Source organism: Tubulanus polymorphus, chromosome 3, assembly GCF_964204645.1.
Source record: "Tubulanus polymorphus chromosome 3, tnTubPoly1.2, whole genome shotgun sequence".
Taxonomy (NCBI): domain Eukaryota; kingdom Metazoa; phylum Nemertea; class Palaeonemertea; order Tubulaniformes; family Tubulanidae; genus Tubulanus; species Tubulanus polymorphus.
In genome coordinates, this window is record NC_134027.1 from 2,580,032 (window position 1) to 2,599,116 (window position 19,085).

The 19,085-nt window shown below is 35.7% G+C and overlaps 4 protein-coding genes across 4 annotated transcripts in view; 1 reads left to right on the forward strand and 3 right to left on the reverse strand.

Annotated features, from left to right (window-relative positions):
• Window positions 1–11,019, reverse strand: part of LOC141901032 (cleavage and polyadenylation specificity factor subunit 1-like) — a 45,766-nt gene extending 34,747 nt beyond the window's left edge. Inside the window, 13 exon segments of the mRNA XM_074788101.1 lie at window positions 7,435–7,529; window positions 7,760–7,811; window positions 7,889–7,999; window positions 8,269–8,450; window positions 8,579–8,689; window positions 8,775–8,914; window positions 8,994–9,137; window positions 9,210–9,361; window positions 9,443–9,523; window positions 9,881–10,014; window positions 10,102–10,120; window positions 10,212–10,389; window positions 10,999–11,019. Coding sequence (XP_074644202.1) covers window positions 7,435–7,529; window positions 7,760–7,811; window positions 7,889–7,999; window positions 8,269–8,450; window positions 8,579–8,689; window positions 8,775–8,914; window positions 8,994–9,137; window positions 9,210–9,361; window positions 9,443–9,523; window positions 9,881–10,014; window positions 10,102–10,120; window positions 10,212–10,355 — 1,365 coding nt within the window. The 5' untranslated portion in view covers window positions 10,356–10,389; window positions 10,999–11,019.
• A 179-nt stretch (window positions 11,020–11,198) lies between these two features.
• LOC141901036 (putative peptidyl-prolyl cis-trans isomerase) lies at window positions 11,199–12,797 on the forward strand. The gene is made up of 4 exons (XM_074788106.1): window positions 11,199–11,282; window positions 11,626–11,827; window positions 11,922–12,041; window positions 12,135–12,797. Exons 1-4 carry the CDS (start codon window positions 11,238–11,240, stop codon window positions 12,368–12,370), a joined length of 603 nt encoding a protein of 200 aa, XP_074644207.1. The 5' UTR covers window positions 11,199–11,237; the 3' UTR covers window positions 12,371–12,797.
• Window positions 12,798–13,359: 562 nt separating this feature from the next.
• On the reverse strand, window positions 13,360–15,450 carry LOC141902700 (uncharacterized). Its single transcript, XM_074790541.1, has 4 exons — window positions 15,067–15,450; window positions 14,520–14,714; window positions 13,812–13,943; window positions 13,360–13,667 (listed from the first exon to the last, which is right to left on the reverse strand). The coding sequence occupies exons 1-4, from the start codon at window positions 15,361–15,363 to the stop codon at window positions 13,524–13,526; spliced, it is 768 nt and encodes a 255-aa protein (XP_074646642.1). The 5' UTR covers window positions 15,364–15,450; the 3' UTR covers window positions 13,360–13,523.
• A 607-nt stretch (window positions 15,451–16,057) lies between these two features.
• Window positions 16,058–19,026, reverse strand: LOC141901365 (actin-related protein 2/3 complex subunit 4). The gene is made up of 6 exons (XM_074788559.1): window positions 18,939–19,026; window positions 18,162–18,280; window positions 17,645–17,756; window positions 17,469–17,564; window positions 17,199–17,381; window positions 16,058–17,013 (listed from the first exon to the last, which is right to left on the reverse strand). Exons 1-5 carry the CDS (start codon window positions 18,939–18,941, stop codon window positions 17,205–17,207), a joined length of 507 nt encoding a protein of 168 aa, XP_074644660.1. The 5' UTR covers window positions 18,942–19,026; the 3' UTR covers window positions 16,058–17,013; window positions 17,199–17,204.
• Between the last annotated feature and the right edge of the window lie 59 nt (window positions 19,027–19,085).

The window sequence follows — 19,085 nt, forward strand, 5'->3', positions numbered from 1 at the left end:
AACACAGCAGCAACCAGAGATGAATACATAGTCTGTAGGAGAAAGTGCAGGGGCGGATCCAACTTCAATTTCCAAGTACTGATCAGTCAAGTATAACGGCACCACTATGGGGGGTCCTCCTCGGAAAATCTTTAAATTCTACAGCCTCCAAAAACAATCTGAGCATTTGCGGGACGTGAAAACTTAGCCTTCCAAACCTACCTCCAAAATAAGTGGATTGTATATTAGATTTTCGTTGATCGATGTGGACCACTGAAGTGGTAACCGCAGCGCGCTGGATCCGTCCCTGGAGAGCGACTCCCATACATTTCTGTATTACTAGACAAGAAGCTTTTTGTTTTTTCTGATCTCACGGTGGCTGGATTCGTAATACATGACAATCTCGATCAACCGGCCATTTGCAGCAATTACACGGGGCCACGCGTCCGTCCGAGCATTAAGAGAGGATCATAAACGCAATAGATAAGAGTGTTCAATCTGCCAGCAACGAGACGAGCGAATTATTCACATTCCACCATACACACAATCCATTATTAACCATGATCACAGTCAAACTGGTCTGGACCAGACCCCGAGTCAAATTTTAACTGATCAGGGATGCTCCGCACTAACGAGTTCAGTCACTTCCACACCATTCACGCGCAATAATTCAACCAATGCCAAAATTTGGCATGGCCTGGTTTGTTTTGGGCAAAATTTGAACTGATATGGACTCGTTTGGCACCGGTGCGAATGGTTGGCTGCGGCATAATCTGGCCCGGGAATACTTTAGCCCGGGTCAAAGATGCTAATCGTGGCTTATATGAAAGATCGCTGTTCGGGAATGATAGCGAGAACCGCTGACGATCGATCCACGGGAATGATTCTCCATCGAAATCTGATCTATATCTACCTCTACTTCATCATAGGCTACAATTACAAATAAGTGTATAGATTTCACGCGTGTAAGATCTCATGGAGATCATCATGTGGAAATTGATAATCAGCGTTTTACAAAACACAAGCCGATTATTTTTCTGCGTTTTGTTGCGGCCTATTTTGAACATTTCCATATGCGTCGTGTGACTAATGACTGGAGCAATGATAAGATCACACCACGTGATTTATATTCGAATTAAATTGAACGTTCGTTGATATGTTCACGGTTACGAAGTCGCGCTTAAAATACCATCAAAATCTCATAATTTACCCCGCAGCCTGACAACTGAATATGAAATATAGCCCCGTGAGAATACCGGCTATAGAGAACTTGTACCCATCACGGTCACCCTCATTGTTTTATAGATGATTTCATTAGACGCCGGTATTTCTGATTAGAATTAACGATAGTAAATTAGTTCCGTTTAAATCGGCAAAGTTTTCACATGAGCAACTTAGAAAAAAAGGTATTCAAAATATCTATACGTTAACAGGGTGAACGCTTTCCGCTCTTTTACAAATTTCCAGATTTTCCATGTTTTAACTCCACTTCCCATAGGAATTCTAGTTTTAAATTGTTACAATTTATTCATTTTTCACGAATCACATATCGATAAAGAAATACGTGGTTAAAAGCATTTCCAATTTCCCCGAGTTTTCCAGGTTCTTAGAAAAACCTGTGAAATTCCCCGAGTTTCCTCTGATTCTTTTTCTAGATTTTTTTTTGATTATCCAGGTCAGTGGCTAATTACAACTGATGTTTTCAGCATTGTTTACTTCGATACCGATAAATAGATACAGATTTCTGCTAGAACGAAACGTTCTATATTTTCGCGTTTACTATAACCACATTTCATTTGTGTCAAAAAAATTTCTTTTAAATCGTGGGAAACTTCACGAGAGCGCATTTAAAACCGTCGTTGCTCGATACAAAACGGCAACCGTCTCAACCGTGTTTAAGAGCGGGCAATTTTTGAGAAGAATTGAGAGATGACTCGTATTTGATAGCTCCCTCGATGCAGGTTTTACAGCAATTTTACCTGTCATAAGCAATTATTTATGGTATCGCCGGCAAAAGGAAATAAACTGATTTACACGACTTTTACAAATCCCGAAGGATTTCTGGTAAACGAAACTGCCTCCGTATTACACATCGGTTTAGCTTCACAGTATGTTCTATAAGGGTTGTAAAGATATACGCTATTTCATACATTCTTACCCATTATCTGTACTATAATGAATTACTATACGAGCAATAAAGTTTATAAACAGCGATGGTGAAAGATCAGATATTAAAATGGTCACGATACTGATTACTGATTTGCCAGATTGTTTCTGAAATCCTAGTCAAAAATATTTTTCCAACTTATAAAATCCTATTCTAGTTTAGCCCAAAAAATGGTCCTTTCATGGATTAAAAACCCCCATTAATTGAAGTATGATAAGAAACCTTTGTAACCAAAGATATAATGCATTGTTAGTGAACGAAGTATTCGACAAGCCTGACTAGTCACCACACCAGACTGGTCACCACGCTGGCCATTATTAATCTCTAGGACACAAACTTTCCAACTGATTCAATCACCTTGACTTGGTGGTCTAGTGGTTAGCACACTGGGTTTGAATTGTGGAGGCCCAGGTTCCAATCCTGGTGGGGTTTAGGGCAAAGGGGTGAGGGAGAAGTGGAAATGAATGATTTTTTCCTTTTTTTATTATGTTGAAACATGATTTTCTCAATTTTCCTGGCAGCAATTCAAGCAGAAACTTAAATATCATTTAATGAGATACTTACCAAAATATTCTTTCCTCATTCAAATTATTTCAGTTTTGCCTTGATAAATGCTTTTTGGTGGAAACGGCTTTCCATTTTTCAGTTGAAAATATGCATCTTTTCATATGGACTTTTAACATTAATTCACTTTATACATTTGATACCGAGTTGAGAAGACCATATGAAACAATACCAAACGTTCCACTTGGAAAATGTAATTTCATAAATTTGAGAATAGTTGGGATTAAATGTTGGTCTGAGTAAGGTGAGTTTTCTACTTCCAAAATCCAGTTTAGAGACAGAATTTATTCGGAAAATGAATGATAAAATTCCAGACCTCATTATTCCCTCCGATAATGCGATGTAGACCGATCAATTTTACACGGTATTATTATCAGGCGCAATTTTTTATAAATTCAATTATCTCTGGGCATTATTCTCGTACACAATCACAGCAGCAAAATACAGTATGATAAATAAGCGAGATGTGTGTGTGTGTGTGTGTGTGTGTGAGTGTATCGGGGCAGTCTTAGTAATAGATCCGACCCTCGAGACCAACGTATCACATATCAAATAATATACAACGCTTGATATGTCACTCTCAACCGTTAGACATGGCACATTAACAGCCAATTATACCAACACTGCTGAATACTAAAGCTTTGCCGGACCATTCGGCAAAATAATCGCAAATTGTACGCCACACTGAAAAAATTTCAGCGACAGGCTTAATTACGTATCACCCGACGGTCAGTGAGAGCAATACGGTACGTTCTGCTTACGACTAGTGGGAAATCATATCATACTTTTTAGATTAATCAGTTTGTTCTTCACCAGATGCTCACCGAACAATTGGAAATATATGAAATGTTTACTTAGTATTTGTGTCGGATTTTTGCTTATTCCTCGTGGTACAAATTCCTAGCATATTTGTCCGGTTCACTTGAAAACGCTGTAGTGTTTACATGTTGAAACGGTTGCGTCTTAATATTTTTTGTGATTCGCACAAGCAACAAATAACGAAAAATTTATAAATGTTTAATACAATCAGGAACCGGTGTCACAGTTCTCCATTAAGACTCTGCTTGAGGTTTATGACGTTTGAAATGAACTGATTTTAGTAACATCGGATGAAATGATAATTTAAACCTACTCGTCAGAATTCCATCACACCTGATGACGGTCTCTATTGAAGTTTTTGATTTTGATCTTATAAAACGTGTTTTAAAAGTTTTCAATTTATATAGGCTATAGTGGATTTGACGCGAATGCCACCATCATAGAAACAATGAGAAACCATGGTAATAACTGAAAAATTCCCAGGGATTATTTTGATGTATCTACATCATCTCTGAAACTCAGCGCTAGAATTTTTCTAGAATTGAAAAAACAAACAATCGCGTAACGATTCAATTGACTTTAATTCTAAATTCAATTCATTTGAAGCCGTAATGAAACAAGAAATCTGTTTATGGATCAGTTTATCTGCAGGGTATAGAACAGTGAACTGTTGCAGCTGTTTATATTGAAATCAATTCAACACAGATGTAACGCTTCGGCTTCAAATCCAAGAATTAAAATAATTCTTCCGCAAGGAAAAAACGAGGTAGTGACTGATGAGGGAAGCGCTTCTCTGACAACTCGCGAGTGAAACAATCGGACAATTCAATACTCAACTCGTCGGACATGCCGTAGAACTGTTGGGGGTAGATTTAATTAAACATCTCATATAGTCTCGGCTGTACTTCTATGAGTCTCATTATCCATAAACGAGACAGATTCTTGTAAAAAAAAAACCATGAAAACAATATTGATCTCCTAACGATGAAACAACATCTACTGCACGATAATGATGAAAATTAATGAAATATCTGAAATATAATATTCACTACCCTACAAACCCATCCCAACAGCAAAAATGCGATGAAATGTGAAAAGATTAGATGATTTTAGTAATCTGAAGTCTGTAATTCTGCACGGAAATAGTTTCAAAGTTAGAATTCATTAATTTGTTGATTGTTTAACAAAACGCAGTCGATTGTTTGCCGACAACCGCCAAACAAGTTCCCGATGATTGCGAAATCTTAGTTGAGAGCTTGTAGACTTTCAAATTACTAGATTTCAGCGCAAGTGAATCCTATGATTTCCCTCATTGACCGTTAGCATTGTGAGAACCACCTGACTTACATTTTTCCAAATCGCTGAATATTTTAACCACAAAATCAATGAATACAGGTCTCTCTAACCAACGATATCACTAAAATTAATCAACTCGTACATGTATAGCTTCGTTCTAAAGCGATCTATTTCAAGTTCAGTAGGTACAGTACATTTCAGTTGTTCATTTTAAAAAGAACATCACTTGTTTAACAACACAGAGAAGGGTGTTTATCAGTTCTAGTGAAATAACGCTGTACAAACACTTTATTTCCTACACAATTTATCCAAGTGTTCTACAGGATGAAATATTTCCTAATCAGTAAGTTACGAGGGTCTCTTTCTGCGGGTCTCCTAGTCTGCGTGTACTGGCTATAGCGGTATACTGTATTGTTTCGTTAGAACGACAGGTGAATTCTTCATCGATTCATTTCAATGCTATTACTTTAAGTCCTCTCAAAACCGCTATAAATCCATCACTGGGAACTGAATAAGCTACCATCTCGCTTCGGAAAAAAATGTGCAACTCCTGAGGCTAAATCCATTCGATTTAAAAGCCTGACACTTTTGAAATTTCTATGGTAAAAGTGATAGGATACATTACTTACAGCACTTTATCATATTCTAAACAGGCCAAATCTGCCCTTAATAAACGAAGTATCACGATGCTGAGTGAATGTGTCTCGGAACAAAATGGAATTGAAACCCATCGGAGCAAGACATAAATAATAATGGAAGGACTTTGATAATTAATTCTACCCTGGAGAGATTTGATACAGGCTCAAAATGGATTTTCATATTCTTCAGTCTGTTTTATACACATACGAAGCACTTATTGTATATAATACAGCTTTGTAGACTGTATTGATCTTTACCTTATCTAATGAACAAATACTTTTTAAAAATATTTGTCAATAAGTGACAACTTGTTACCAGATTTGACAATCTTGAATGGAATTTCCTCTTGTTTGGAAAACTACTTTTCTACCAGTGGTTTAGATTTTTTATATTCCTCATCGACACCACTACGAGCATTATTTGGCAGGTTTGATATTTTTCCCCGATAAAAGAGGTTCTGACCCACGGACCTAATATTGATGAGAAGAAAATTAAAACTACTCAACTACTTCTCTCTAAATCGTCTCTTTCCAAACAGATATAAAAGATTTTAGTGCTGACGGATAAAAAAGATATCACGCTAATTAATGTTCACAGTTCGATGAATTTCCAACTTGACAAATCTTCAACGCGACGTTGTTTGAATTAAAACAGCTAAATTACTGCAGTAGAGTGAATAAACACAAACCAAGATGTAACATTCGACACGCGACTTGGACCAGAGGTATCATACAGTCAGTCAGACTTTACGCACAGATAGAACCGGTATCAATTTTTGTCACATTAGTGAAATTGTAAATTGTATCAAAATAAAGGTTACAGTTAAAAAATGTATACTCCAGTGTTCAGTGCGTATTTAACTTTGTTAACTTTTCTGCAAGAAACAGTTTACAGATTCATATCGTAATTGACTGTTTTACGTAGAACATATGCTTATGGTATAATTTGTATTCGATCGAAAAACAATTAATTTCTAAATTGATGATGTATGAATTTGTTGTCTAATGAGTCGTAATTGATGCGAATAAATACAACATCTAATTGAATTAAACTGTTACATCATCATTCCTCATCATGGCTGACATCTCAACAAATAAATACTCTTCCATTCTTCAATCCGATATTCCCTTTAATTCAGAGTAAAGTTTGAAAATCTTTCTCTATTTTGTAAAGAGCTTTGAGGATTTAACAACGCAAAGCGCTTTTAAGTAATAAATTATTTTCATCATTATCGAATATGACTCAATCTGGGAGAAATCCGTAAGCCAGTTTCCAATTTTCACATCAAAGAAGCTTAGTTTTTTTTTTGAGTACCTTCACGACAGGATTCATTTGTTTGCATGACATAATTCACAATCATCTCGAACAGTTCCTGATAACAAATCCCAGAATATGCACACAAAACTATAACATATCAAACGGCAAATAATCGGACTAGGATTTATAGCCACTGTGCGACAGTACATGAGACAAAACAAATGATTTTTACTGAATAGCCGTGGATCGTACTGATATAATGCCGGTTTATTTCTGACATGTAACGCCGAAGGGATATCGATTCAGTGTGACCTCCCTCACAAAGCTGAATATTGTTTATTACCGACGTTGTGCAACAAATTTTGACGCCGACTACTGAGGAAATTTCTTCCTTATTTCGTACAATGAGCGTTTGAAATAAAATCTACCCGAATTAACTTTCACATTTTGACATCGATGAATAAAATCCTCCAAGGTTTCTCGATGGCTGTGAAAAAAGCTCCGCGAAACAGGCTGAAGTGGAACAACTCAAAACACGTTTTCAGCGGAAATTGATTTCCGATAAATGATGAATAGAATGCAGTGTTTCTCACTAGCCATCGAAATAAAACAACTATTGAATTTCAGGTTACGCAGGTATATATTAAACACAGACGAATAGAAACTTCCTGAAACTAGAGACAAACACACATACAATACTTATAAATAAATACCTCAAATGTATAAGATGTTATTTGAGTTCCTGTTTGTGCCTCACTTCCATAAACCTCCAATTCATCCATTTCATCCATTTTTGATATATCAGATGCTGTTGATGAGAATTTAAAAGTTTACTTACAATGTTCACAAAAGTTTAATGCGGTTAATTTTGATACAATCCAAATATTATTTACTCTCATCTGTATATATAGTCAAAAATTCATTGTAGTTGAGACGATCATTATATTGATTTGACTTACGCATAGTAAAATTAGTGATGACTTAAGCGAGTTTGACTATAGATATATACGGGTTAGATAATCGGATCTCAGAACTTACCCATCCAATCACCTAATGTATCCAAACGTTTCTTTTTACTCGGAGGTTCCTCCTAAAATATCGACCAATGATGTTATGAACATGGAACTATAATTCGAGCCCTTTTCGATGAGGTTTACATTAACCTACCTGTGTCTGGATACCAGTAACAGGATCGCTATCTTTCTGAGTGTATTTCAGCAATAGCGAATTGCCAACCCGAGAACCTAGGAAAATATAGCCATTTTCACAGTCGCACATCTGTAAAATTTTAATAAATGATACTGGAGTTTTTTTCTTTTCATGACTGCTGAGCAACATTCAGGGTACTATTAGCGGGTTCAACAAGGAGATGAGGCCAGAGAATGAGTATGACATAGTATCAATGAGAAAACATGGCCCGTATAAGCTGTAACCCGAGGCCTAACTAAATTCATTATTCATTTGAGTTTATTACATGTAGTTAATACCGGTCTAATGTGAATGAATTAAATATAGATGACCTAAGAATAACAATATTGTATATTTACACATGTAGTTATGACACTGGAAGCTGCTTTATCGAGGTTTAAATTTCGCACACTTCTCATTCCATCGACCAATAATGTGACTACGTAGATATCGCCATCTTTCAGCGAAAACACCAACCGATCGTGACTAAGGAATGTAGCTTGAGCGCAGTCTAAACTCAGTTTCACTCCTTCTTGCATTTCTGAATAACCGAAATGGAATTAGATCATAAGATAATAAGATACGGGTATACAACTGGTAGACTGATATTTATCTTTTGCTTGTATGTTAATTGTCATTCTATGATAGAAATTGATGAAAGAAACGTACTCAATGGGAATGATGTCGAAGCTTCGGCGATGCTGTTCAAAGACACTCCGTACGGCGGGAAACTTTGGTTTAAATATAACATCGAGTTTACAGCACAAACTAAGACTCCACCTATCGGAAATATAACAATGAATCAATCAGAGAATTCTAGAATTGTTAGCAAAAAGCATTTCGATAATAACAATGTTCCACAAACCTATAGGTTTAGGGACTGGTAGTGCTTGTGTACAATCAAAGGGAAGGTTTCCGAGGGACCAGATTATCGGATGAACTCGTTCTTGGATATTCAATGATATGGCAACGATACTTTTGTTATCCTGTCGGACTGCGACTCGACTACAAAAACAAATACAACATAATATTGATTTCTAGAAATTGGAAATATCGAATTACACATCAACACATGTACACGTACCCGGGCCATGTTCGTAGTGGTTCATACAATATAAATAGAGTAGGTTCGAAATATCCATGAAGAAACTGTATATCGACGATATTATCAATTTTCTCATCAAGTTGATGCATGTCTATTGTATACGATGATAGTATTGGTGATTGCCTGAAAAACAAATTCAAAACGTCAATCACAAAATTTCCGATTACAGATGACGCCGATAACAATCACGCTTACATATTTGTTCCTAATTTTTCGAAATCATCGCTGATTCCTTCTTTACGAAACGGCAAAACAACCAAATGTTCGCCGTATATCAAAGAGACGGCACATCGGTTCTCCGGGTCAACTCGTACAATAGGTAGAAACGGATGCTGTACCCGACCAGCCTAGAAGAAGCATTTCAAATATATCATTGTCATCTTTCGAACCACAAAATACATTTATACCTGTGACAATGTGCGACATACCTTGAGATTTTCTTCTTCGAAATAATGAAGCGACGAAGTCTTCAAATCATGAGTCCCAGGATCATATTCGACAAGAGATACCTAAAATAATTCGCAAAACGACAATTTTCAGAAATTTAATGACTCATCGGACATGATATTAAGCAATAAAAGAATCAATACAAACTTACCTTAGCATAAATGAAGAAATCCCACACTTCGAATTTAAAATTATACGATCAAATTTATTATTACGAAACCACAACGTTTCGGCTGTTGACTAACAGCCATCATCAGGTGTTTTTCTGGTCATTCCACCTGATGATGGCTGTTAGTCAACAGCCGAAACGTTGTGGTTTCTTTATAATAAATTTGATCGTATAATTTCAAATTCGAAGTGTGGGATTTCTTCATTTATCTACAGTTTACACGGATTATAGTGTTTATTCGACAACTTACCTTAGCATCTTTGAAACTAAGAAGCAATGCATCACGATTAGCTCCAGAAAGTCTGACAGACTGAACTGAAGCACAATTACCAAAGAATGAAAATACGCCTAAACATTCCAATTTTTTCTTCTTAACTTTAAGTTCTGAAATTGAGAATAGATTTTTATAAATGTATTATATGTTTTCAATAAGTCTACTTTAATAAAGAATATAAAGTCTACTACGCTCACCTGCATTGATGTCTTTGCTCTGAAAATGGTACGAAATGAAGATAGAGATTACACATGAACAAATTCAGTAAATATAGAAATCTTTTCATGGCATTTACGAACTGTTTTACCTCAACTTCTGAATTCAGTCTGTAAACACTGAGCTGCGATGAACCAACTATCACTAAATTCTTTTCTTGTGTCGAGAAGAAATGACAGTATAAACAGTGTTCTACTGCAGTAGGGGGGTGAAGCTGTCGGTATATTGCGTACATTATTCACAACTTCACACAAGATTTCTGTGAAATTCTAGAAAGACAAGACAATAAAAGGGTCCAGATCAGTCATTCTTGGATTTAGAGTTTTCAAGGAGAAAATTTCAAATTTCTAGAAAGCGTCCCCATCACTGAAGTTGAAGTTAAACTTACAACCAATGATTCTAATGTAACGGGCCCAAAAATGTGTCGCAAACCTGACCAACTTGAACCTACCCTCCTCTTTTTATGCACCAACATCAAACAACAAGAGGTTTTAGGCCTACTTTAACTTTTTTAGTTAGGCTTTTTAGTAGGCCTACTACAGCCTAATTCATTCTTCCTAGGCCTTTCACAGAAAAATAGCAACTCAAGTTATGCAACTTGGTATTATTATAGGAAAAGACTTAGAAGGCGCCAAATCTTGATTTTGATGCACCTTTACCGTAATTTAATTTAATTTGAATTTGGATGGAAGTAATTCTTTGGAAGCTATTTCTACAAGTTTCGCAGTCAATAAGTGAATGCCAGTATTATCAAATAGAACAAACTGTATTCATGTTTTAGAGATAAACTGTATAGAGGCTGTCAGATAACGTACAAACGCGTTTGAAGCGCCAAAACATCAAGAAAAAGCAAGAATTTTAAAAATTGGGTCACTTACCCGGCTCCACAATTTACGACATTAACACCGACCGTTCAACAATGAGAATGAAAATAAATATAATATCCTCAAATCTAAATTCTTCTTTGCAGTATTTAATATCGAATTCAAGAAAATAAATATTTTGCTTTTGTACCCTTATTCATTTTCATCAATCGTATTTTTGTTAGTTTTTACGACTATATTTTTCGTCGTCGTGGCAGAAAACAGTTTACGGCAAGATCTGACACGAAACGAAGATGAATCTCCTCGCAGTATTTCCACTTATCGTCGGTTTTTGTCTGGTAAGTTAACTTTATTAAACATCTGAAACCGTCAATTTATTGGATTCAATCTCGAGAGTATTTAGATTATAGTTGTCATGACTTTTTATTCGAAAATATCATGTTTGAACTGCTTGAAAAGTTTAGCTCTATCGAGCACTGGCACGCGAGAGCGGTGGCAGCACTAGTCGGTCGTGAGTTAGCGCGAATAGCGGGCCGGCTGTATGTACGCTATAATTTTGTAAATTTATTTATTTCTTTCTCTTTTTTTTGATTGTTTGACTTGTAATAATGTAACGCTCTCCTGTGAAAATAAATTGAAATTGTAAAATGTAACTAGATTGTTCGTATTCTTATCTTTTAGGCCAGTGAAACTACCGTCACGAAAAAAGTCTATTTAGATATGAAAATTGGTGATGAGAAAATTGGACGCATTGTGATTGGCTTATTTGGAAATGTAGTTCCAAAAACATCGGCAAACTTTGCACAGCTAGCAGCTGGGACTCCAGGCTACGGTTACACTGGCAGCAAATTTCACCGCGTCATCAAGCAATTTATGCTTCAAGGTAAAGTATTTTAACTTTTCAATCTTTTTTGCATCGATTAAGAAAGAAAGTGAATTTTGAAACAAATAACATTTTGCTGTTATCATATTTTTAGGTGGAGACTTCAGTGAAGGAGATGGTTCCGGAAGTCAAAGTATTTATGGAAAATATTTCCCTGATGAGAACTTCAATCTTGATCATTACGGCGCTGGATGGGTTAGCATGGCTAATGCAGGTCAGAATTTCAGCAGCAGTGATAACAAAATGCATTTGATTCATTAAAAAGACCTCGAATATTCATTTGAAATTCGGTCTTTAATCGTTTCAGGCAAAGATACAAATGGTTCGCAGTTTTTCATAACGACAGTCGCTACTCCGTGGTTGAATGGTCATCATACAGTATTTGGTAAAGTACTGGAAGGAATGGATGTCATAAAACAGATTGAAAATACCCGCACCGATGAAAAAGACAAACCGCTACAAGATGTTGTCATCGCTGATAGTGGAGTCATCGAAGTAGATACACCTTTTCAAGTAGATAAATTAGGCGTAAATGAATTATAATTATGTCCTGAAATATGTCGAGTTTGAGACTTTTTAGATAGACGAGTTTGAGACTATTCGATATACCTACCCGTTTGAGATTATTAATATCTGTGGTTATTTTGAGATGAGATTAAAAAGTCTTTCAAAATCCATCCATCGGAACTTAGTACATAATGCTATCAAAATACTAGTTGTTTGATTCTGATTTTGTAGTCGATATATAATAAAGTTTAGCTATAGAAACATGGTGCTATATAAACCTGCATTTAAGATTATCCATTGCCTTCTTATCAATGTTTATTATTCTTTGCTTAAATGTTGATGTTATTCATATTTCGCTGTATACGGCATTTTCATTGTATTGTTTTATATGATCTTTTTGTTTTATTACAAAATTTGTACAGATTTTATATGAAATTTGCAACGGAATAAAATGATAATCACTGAAAGGCAACCTCGGTATATGTATATATTTTATTGATTTATCTGCTCATTTGGAGGATATCTTCACAAATACATGAGATCATATCAACTTGTATCCAAATATATAAATCCTTTATGGACAACTCTGAAAAAAGTTTTCACACAGAACTTGTGCGTGGTTTGTGTGATGAATGACAATAAATATAGTTATGTATATCTGCATTCCTCGCATGCTACAGAAGAATAACTAGGCTCCGTAAAAGATCTTAGCCGTTCAGTGATGTCGAATAACGATAGTGGAATTTCTTTTAGGGGATGATATTCTAATTTTACCTGAAACTTAAGCGCTAGGAATTCAGCGCTAGGTCCATCAGTGGGTTCTTGTATCCTTTTGATAAATCAATAAGAATGTTCCGACTTAGCTTAACACGCTCTTAGCCAAGGTTTTCATTCGTGCCAATGATTCATTTTACGGATAATACGAGTTGAGGAACTTTTGGGGAGGGTTTGTGACAAAAATATAAAAGTATAACATCGATATTTATGTATCAAAATTTGAATCTAAAATGATACGATGTTTCGGACTTTCAATGACGATAATGTCAGTTTAAGAAATAACATTTCACACAAATCAAATCGACGTTACGTGGTTTGCTTGCAAAAAGTCTGACCAGCAAACCGAAGCTAATACAATATACAATACAACGTGCTGCCATTTGGAAGAGTTCTGTAAATTTGGAAATAAAATTCAGACGTTTTCGACGTTTTGAAGTCGCTCGAGTCTCTCCAGTTCTTGCAGTCGGAATCGTCTGAATTGACTCGATCCGCGCCACCGTCTGTAACCATTAAACGCGGACGCCGCGCACATGCACATACACACGTAGCCCAATACCTGCAAAAAAAGTTTTTCCTTTTTCAAAACGAACGTCTCGATATTTATTCTAAGATGCAAACCCCGAAGAAATGCTATAAATTATCAGCCCGCTGCTTTTATCAAATAACCGATAAGAATGCTTTTCTTCATGAGTTAACGTACCGTGGCAACGATTAACTGTTGTATGATAGACTGTCGAATTATTCCATCTCGTTGATACGATACGACAGCACCGGCGATCAAAGAGGCAGCTACTAGATACATGAAGGTGAACCATGAAAAAACAGCGAGGTCCTGTCAAAAATGAAATATATCAATTAGCGTACTGCGCAATTATCATTGATGTAGAACAACATCAGTTATACATTGGTATCATTGAGATAAACCCACAATCTACTTTCCTAAACGACTGTTAATGTTTTTTTTCTTAAGTTTCGAGCGGAATCACTTTCTTCCAACCACTTTCAGAGTTTATTTGAAAATGAGATTTTGAAATTTTCTAAAATTTTCAAATGGAAAAAATGAAAATTTCAAATAAACTCTGAAGATTTCGAAGAAACGTAAGAAACTCTCAAGAAACGTAATTAAAAAAAAAAACATGCAATGAACAGTTATGTGAATTGATACTGTGGGTTTCTCTAGATGATAATCATCAAGACTTCGAAATAGTGAAACCAATTATTTACATCCAGCAGACCTTATGAAAAAAATGTTGATTAAGCGGTACTAGCGTTCTCTAATTTAGTCACACTATCAATTACTTTTTATTTCATCGAAATTATAGACACTCTTCATTATCTGCTATTTAAAAAGTTGGTAGGCACGAAACTTCATACTTAGACATTCACACATTGATGCTTAGAAACTTACCACGAAATGCCAATTAAACTGGAACATTTTAATAAGTCCTGTTGTCTGTAGCAGCAAGAGAACGATACATGTCATAAAACAGGAAACGGTGACGAATACATACATGCGCATGTGTGAATCCATCGGTAATAAAAGATAAGCACCCGGGAAATCACCGACACATGTCACAAATCCTAATCCAATAATGGAAGTTACCTAAATACAAATTGGAGAAAATAGATTCATGTTGGATACGTTATTGACAAAATATTGTTCTAGAGAGTTTTTGTTCAATCAGAAAATGATTTTAGCCATTTTATGTTTTCGTTTTTCGATTGCTTGGTTTGAATTGTTATTTTTTCAGACTTTGCTAGAATAAATTTTCTGCAGCTGTTTAAACCAAACGGGCGGCTCAGTCACGTACACATTGCAATTGTTACAATGACTAAATGAAAATATCATCATAATCTAATCTATACGAACATATGATTAAAAAAGAGTACGAATATGATATTCAATCTTCCAAAATACATGCATCTCAGAAATCTTGTCGATGCAGAACACTCACAGCGAGAAGGAATTTAACAATCCCAGGTCCAGTGCGTAGATATCTATCATCAAACTTCACAATGACTTTATATTCTAAATTCTCATCGGAAAGATGGTTTTCCATCGCTGCAGAATTGCGATCTTGTGTAACGACTCGATTAGGGTCGGTTTTATTAACGTGTCGTCGTTCTAAAGATTGTACGTCGTCTGCCATCTTGGTTTCGTGTCGCAGCTGCTGCTGCTGCTGCTGCTGTCTCTCGGAATAATCATCTAACAGCATCACGCGTATCTCGTTCAATAGCGGCGTTTGATGCATTATCCAGAGCTCTCTGTCCGCGAAACAGTCACGTTCGCACTGCAGTTCCTCAGTACAGGTTTCATACAGGGTCGATAGCGCCGACAGCTAGTAGCTGTCATGTGAAAACACTGGAGAGTTTCTTATTTACACAAAATAACTGGTATTTTCAGTATTACATATAGCATAGCATGGTTTAAAAGTAGTAAGTAAGCACTTCTTTGGTGCGAAAAAAGTAATCATTAGCGCATTAGCGATTGCGGCCGGCCTAGTGTCTTGTGAAACCACCTGGACAGACTGACCCTGAACACGAATTATTCTCTTTCTAACAAAAATCAAACAAATCATTTCTATTGAAGATTCGGTTTTAAAACTTATTAGAATAATTCCATTAAATGAAGCATTTGTATTGATGGAATCGGTGATAGAAACAATTCGCCCACCGCGGTAAAAATAGCGAGATCAGCACTTAAACGTCTAGTGCTGCCTCGCTATTCCACTGTGGCATGCGAGGATATTTTTGTAAGTCAAGTTTCGTTTTTTTTTTATTTACTACATGTACAAACCTATGAGGTTTCCTCCTGGTTTGAATGAAATAAACGCTTTCCAATTCTACTTAAATCGAATCGAGTGCGAAAAATGGCACTCCATGCAATTGCAACTATGAGCTTTCAAGCCTCAGAAAACGAATGAAACGAAAGAGTTTTTATTTACACAATTGTCTTGTTTTATTTTGTCCTGTTGTATATAAAAATTACTTAATCACTGCATTAATGGTTTTGTTAAGTTTATATTTACAATGTTAACACAAAAACCGTTACTACTACAATATAATATTGCCTTCATAAACAGTAGTTCAATTCTACCTTTTAGTCATCATCGATCTATGGTTGAAATCCTTCAGGAGAGCTCAGTTCTGCAGGCGTTTAAATTGATATTTAGGGCATGGCTTTGAATATTTGTTAATCCTATCGCTTTTAGCTTGACTACAACATCGAGGATTATATTGATTCTAAAATGCAGATTCACTTAAGCTTCCACAACAAACTAGGGACGACTGACTAATAGGTAGAGATCTAATTACATGTCTCTCTAGTAGAAATCAAACTGCTAGATTTAAAGTAAACTGAAGGTGCATCAATTGACTTCGTAATAAGAATATTAATAATATAAATATACTTTTAACCGATGAAGATAGTAAATATCTTTTTAAATCATATAATAATTAAACAATTTAACATGTGTCGAAGAAAGATTTTGAAGCGATTGTAAATTCAATGAACCACCTGCTTAAACCAGAGAAACATAATTCAGTTATTAAACAATCAAACTCAAAATTTATGACGAAAACGTAATAATAATCAACTGAATCAGTGATGAAATAATGTGACCAAATAAATGTGTACGTAAAATAAATTTGAAATAATGTTGTTATGAATTTCGCGGTGCAAAAATTTCTGCTTTACTTTCCTGATTAATAATTATTAACCACCATTTTATATTGAAAGCTGTTGATCATTGATTAAATGAATATCCATTCAGAATGGATTCATACAGGTGCGACACGTCTTAAAAAGTTTATTTCAACGAGAAAGCACCCTTTATTTTATCCACACTTTTATAACAGCAACGCCTTATTTTCAGATGTCATTTTTTTCGTTTTTCAAGATTCTAAAATGCGAAAGAGAATATGTTTAATTTCATCCGAGTCAATTCAAAATGAGTCATGACCCCATTTCATGAAAAAGTTTAACTCATATTTTGTTACTTCTTTTCGATGAGGACAACAATTCAAACTTAACAGTTTTAAGCTTAAACTTTTCCGTAAAACTGGACCCGGGTTCCAAAATACTAACGTCTATTTAGAAGTGTTTGAGAAATTCTTCGGCTGATATTCTTGCTCTTGCATTGATTGCTAGTTTCATGTTGCTGATTTCTTTATCTATTTCTTCCATGAAATTGATAATAAAATCGACCAACTTGTGTTTATACATTTGTTCAGTGTGGAAATTTGTTATTAGAAAACTAATGTCGTAGCCCTGTCGAAAAGAAACAAGATTGGATTAATTGAAAATTTGCATCAACTTCTATTTCATCACAATCACTACTGGTAATCAGTGATTTACCTCTATTGGTTTTCGTCTCAGTACAACAAAGCTTTCAGCTCGCATCATCATAAATCGCATAAACTTTTTGCATAAAATTCTTTCAAGTTCGTCGGCCTAAGAAATAAATGAAAGAAATAATCTTTAAGACTGTAGATTTTGCAGTGCAGTAAACCCAGCAGATCGGTAATACATACCTGTTTGATGGCAATACTTATTCTAAGGGAATTTATTGATCCTTCAATTAAAACCTTTTCTTTTTCATTTCTACTAATCATAACGGGAGTTAATAGCAATTCTTTACTACTCCTAAAATATATGTAAACAACATGGTATATTGCAATTGGAATAAAGTAAGGACAATCAGAATTGACGGGGCCCAGTTCTCAAAAGCTGGTTAGAGTTGAACAATGAAGTTTTAATTGTCATTTTCTAAACTCTCCACTGGCCAACTTCATTCGGATCTGACCCAAATGGATTACGCCGACCTTTGAAGTGTTGCCAGCATGCTGTAAGCAGCTTCCAGCAGGAATTGAACAGAACCCATCACACCCATCACGCTGAACTACAGAGGTGAACTTCAACCAACGTTTGAGTAACTGACCCGAAGTTCCAGTTCACAGTTAAGTTTAAATCATTAAAGATAATCTGATTTTAACTCTTAACATAAAGTCAAAGCTGTGTCCTGTATTCAGCAGTTTATCACAGACGCACCTAACTTCAACCTCTGGTTTGTTGTGTCGTTCGACTACTTGAGATGAAAAGTTTTCTAGACACATCGCTGCTGTTAGAGTGTGTCTGACTGCATTCAGGTATGGTTTAAGGGTAGCAGCCTGAAAATAAAATCACATCAATAATGTTTTTTGCATAGGCCCAATCACCAAAACTATTATGACACCCCAGTTATTTATTAAGAAGTGGATATTTTGCAGACACAACATTATTTTAGAAACCGCTATGGGTTAGGTTGAGAGCTATGTAGTTAAAACATTCGAATGCATCAACGGGCTAGATAATTTGGTGGAAAGACTCTTTTCTCAACTCTTGTTGCTTCCCTGAATTTGGTAAGTCGCCCGCTTTGACATGCACGGCGTTAATCAGCCAAACAGAACGAGATATTAGCAATTATAATACTGCATCTCCAAATCGGCTGCCTGGCTATGAATGATATAGGGCTAAGCACAGCCTACTCGTCTCAGGAAATGAGTAACCAAATGAATGTGACCAGAGAAAACATAGTGATTGATTAACATGGTCAACCTGGTTCAAACTAAATATGAAAGCAACATCAAAACGTCAATAAATAAGGTAGCCCACTCCTCGTCAGTCCACTCCTTGCCTACAGATCAGGAGTCTGAGAGAAATAAACTCAGACTATCAAATCAGAGATTTCACTCGTTTCAGGGTTTTTGCTGTTTAAAGCAAGTTTTAAACACGATCGAAATATTAATTACTGATTTAACTTTAATAAACAGTTAAAGTCATACGTACCATTTTGTATTTCGGGGCTCAAACTAACAAAAATTAACCAGGAAATACAGGAATGATTAACCGGGCACCTTGCAACCCGGAAGTAAATGGACCTATTGTAGTGTGGCTCCGCCTGCTGTCAGTCAATGCGATGATTTATATAAATAC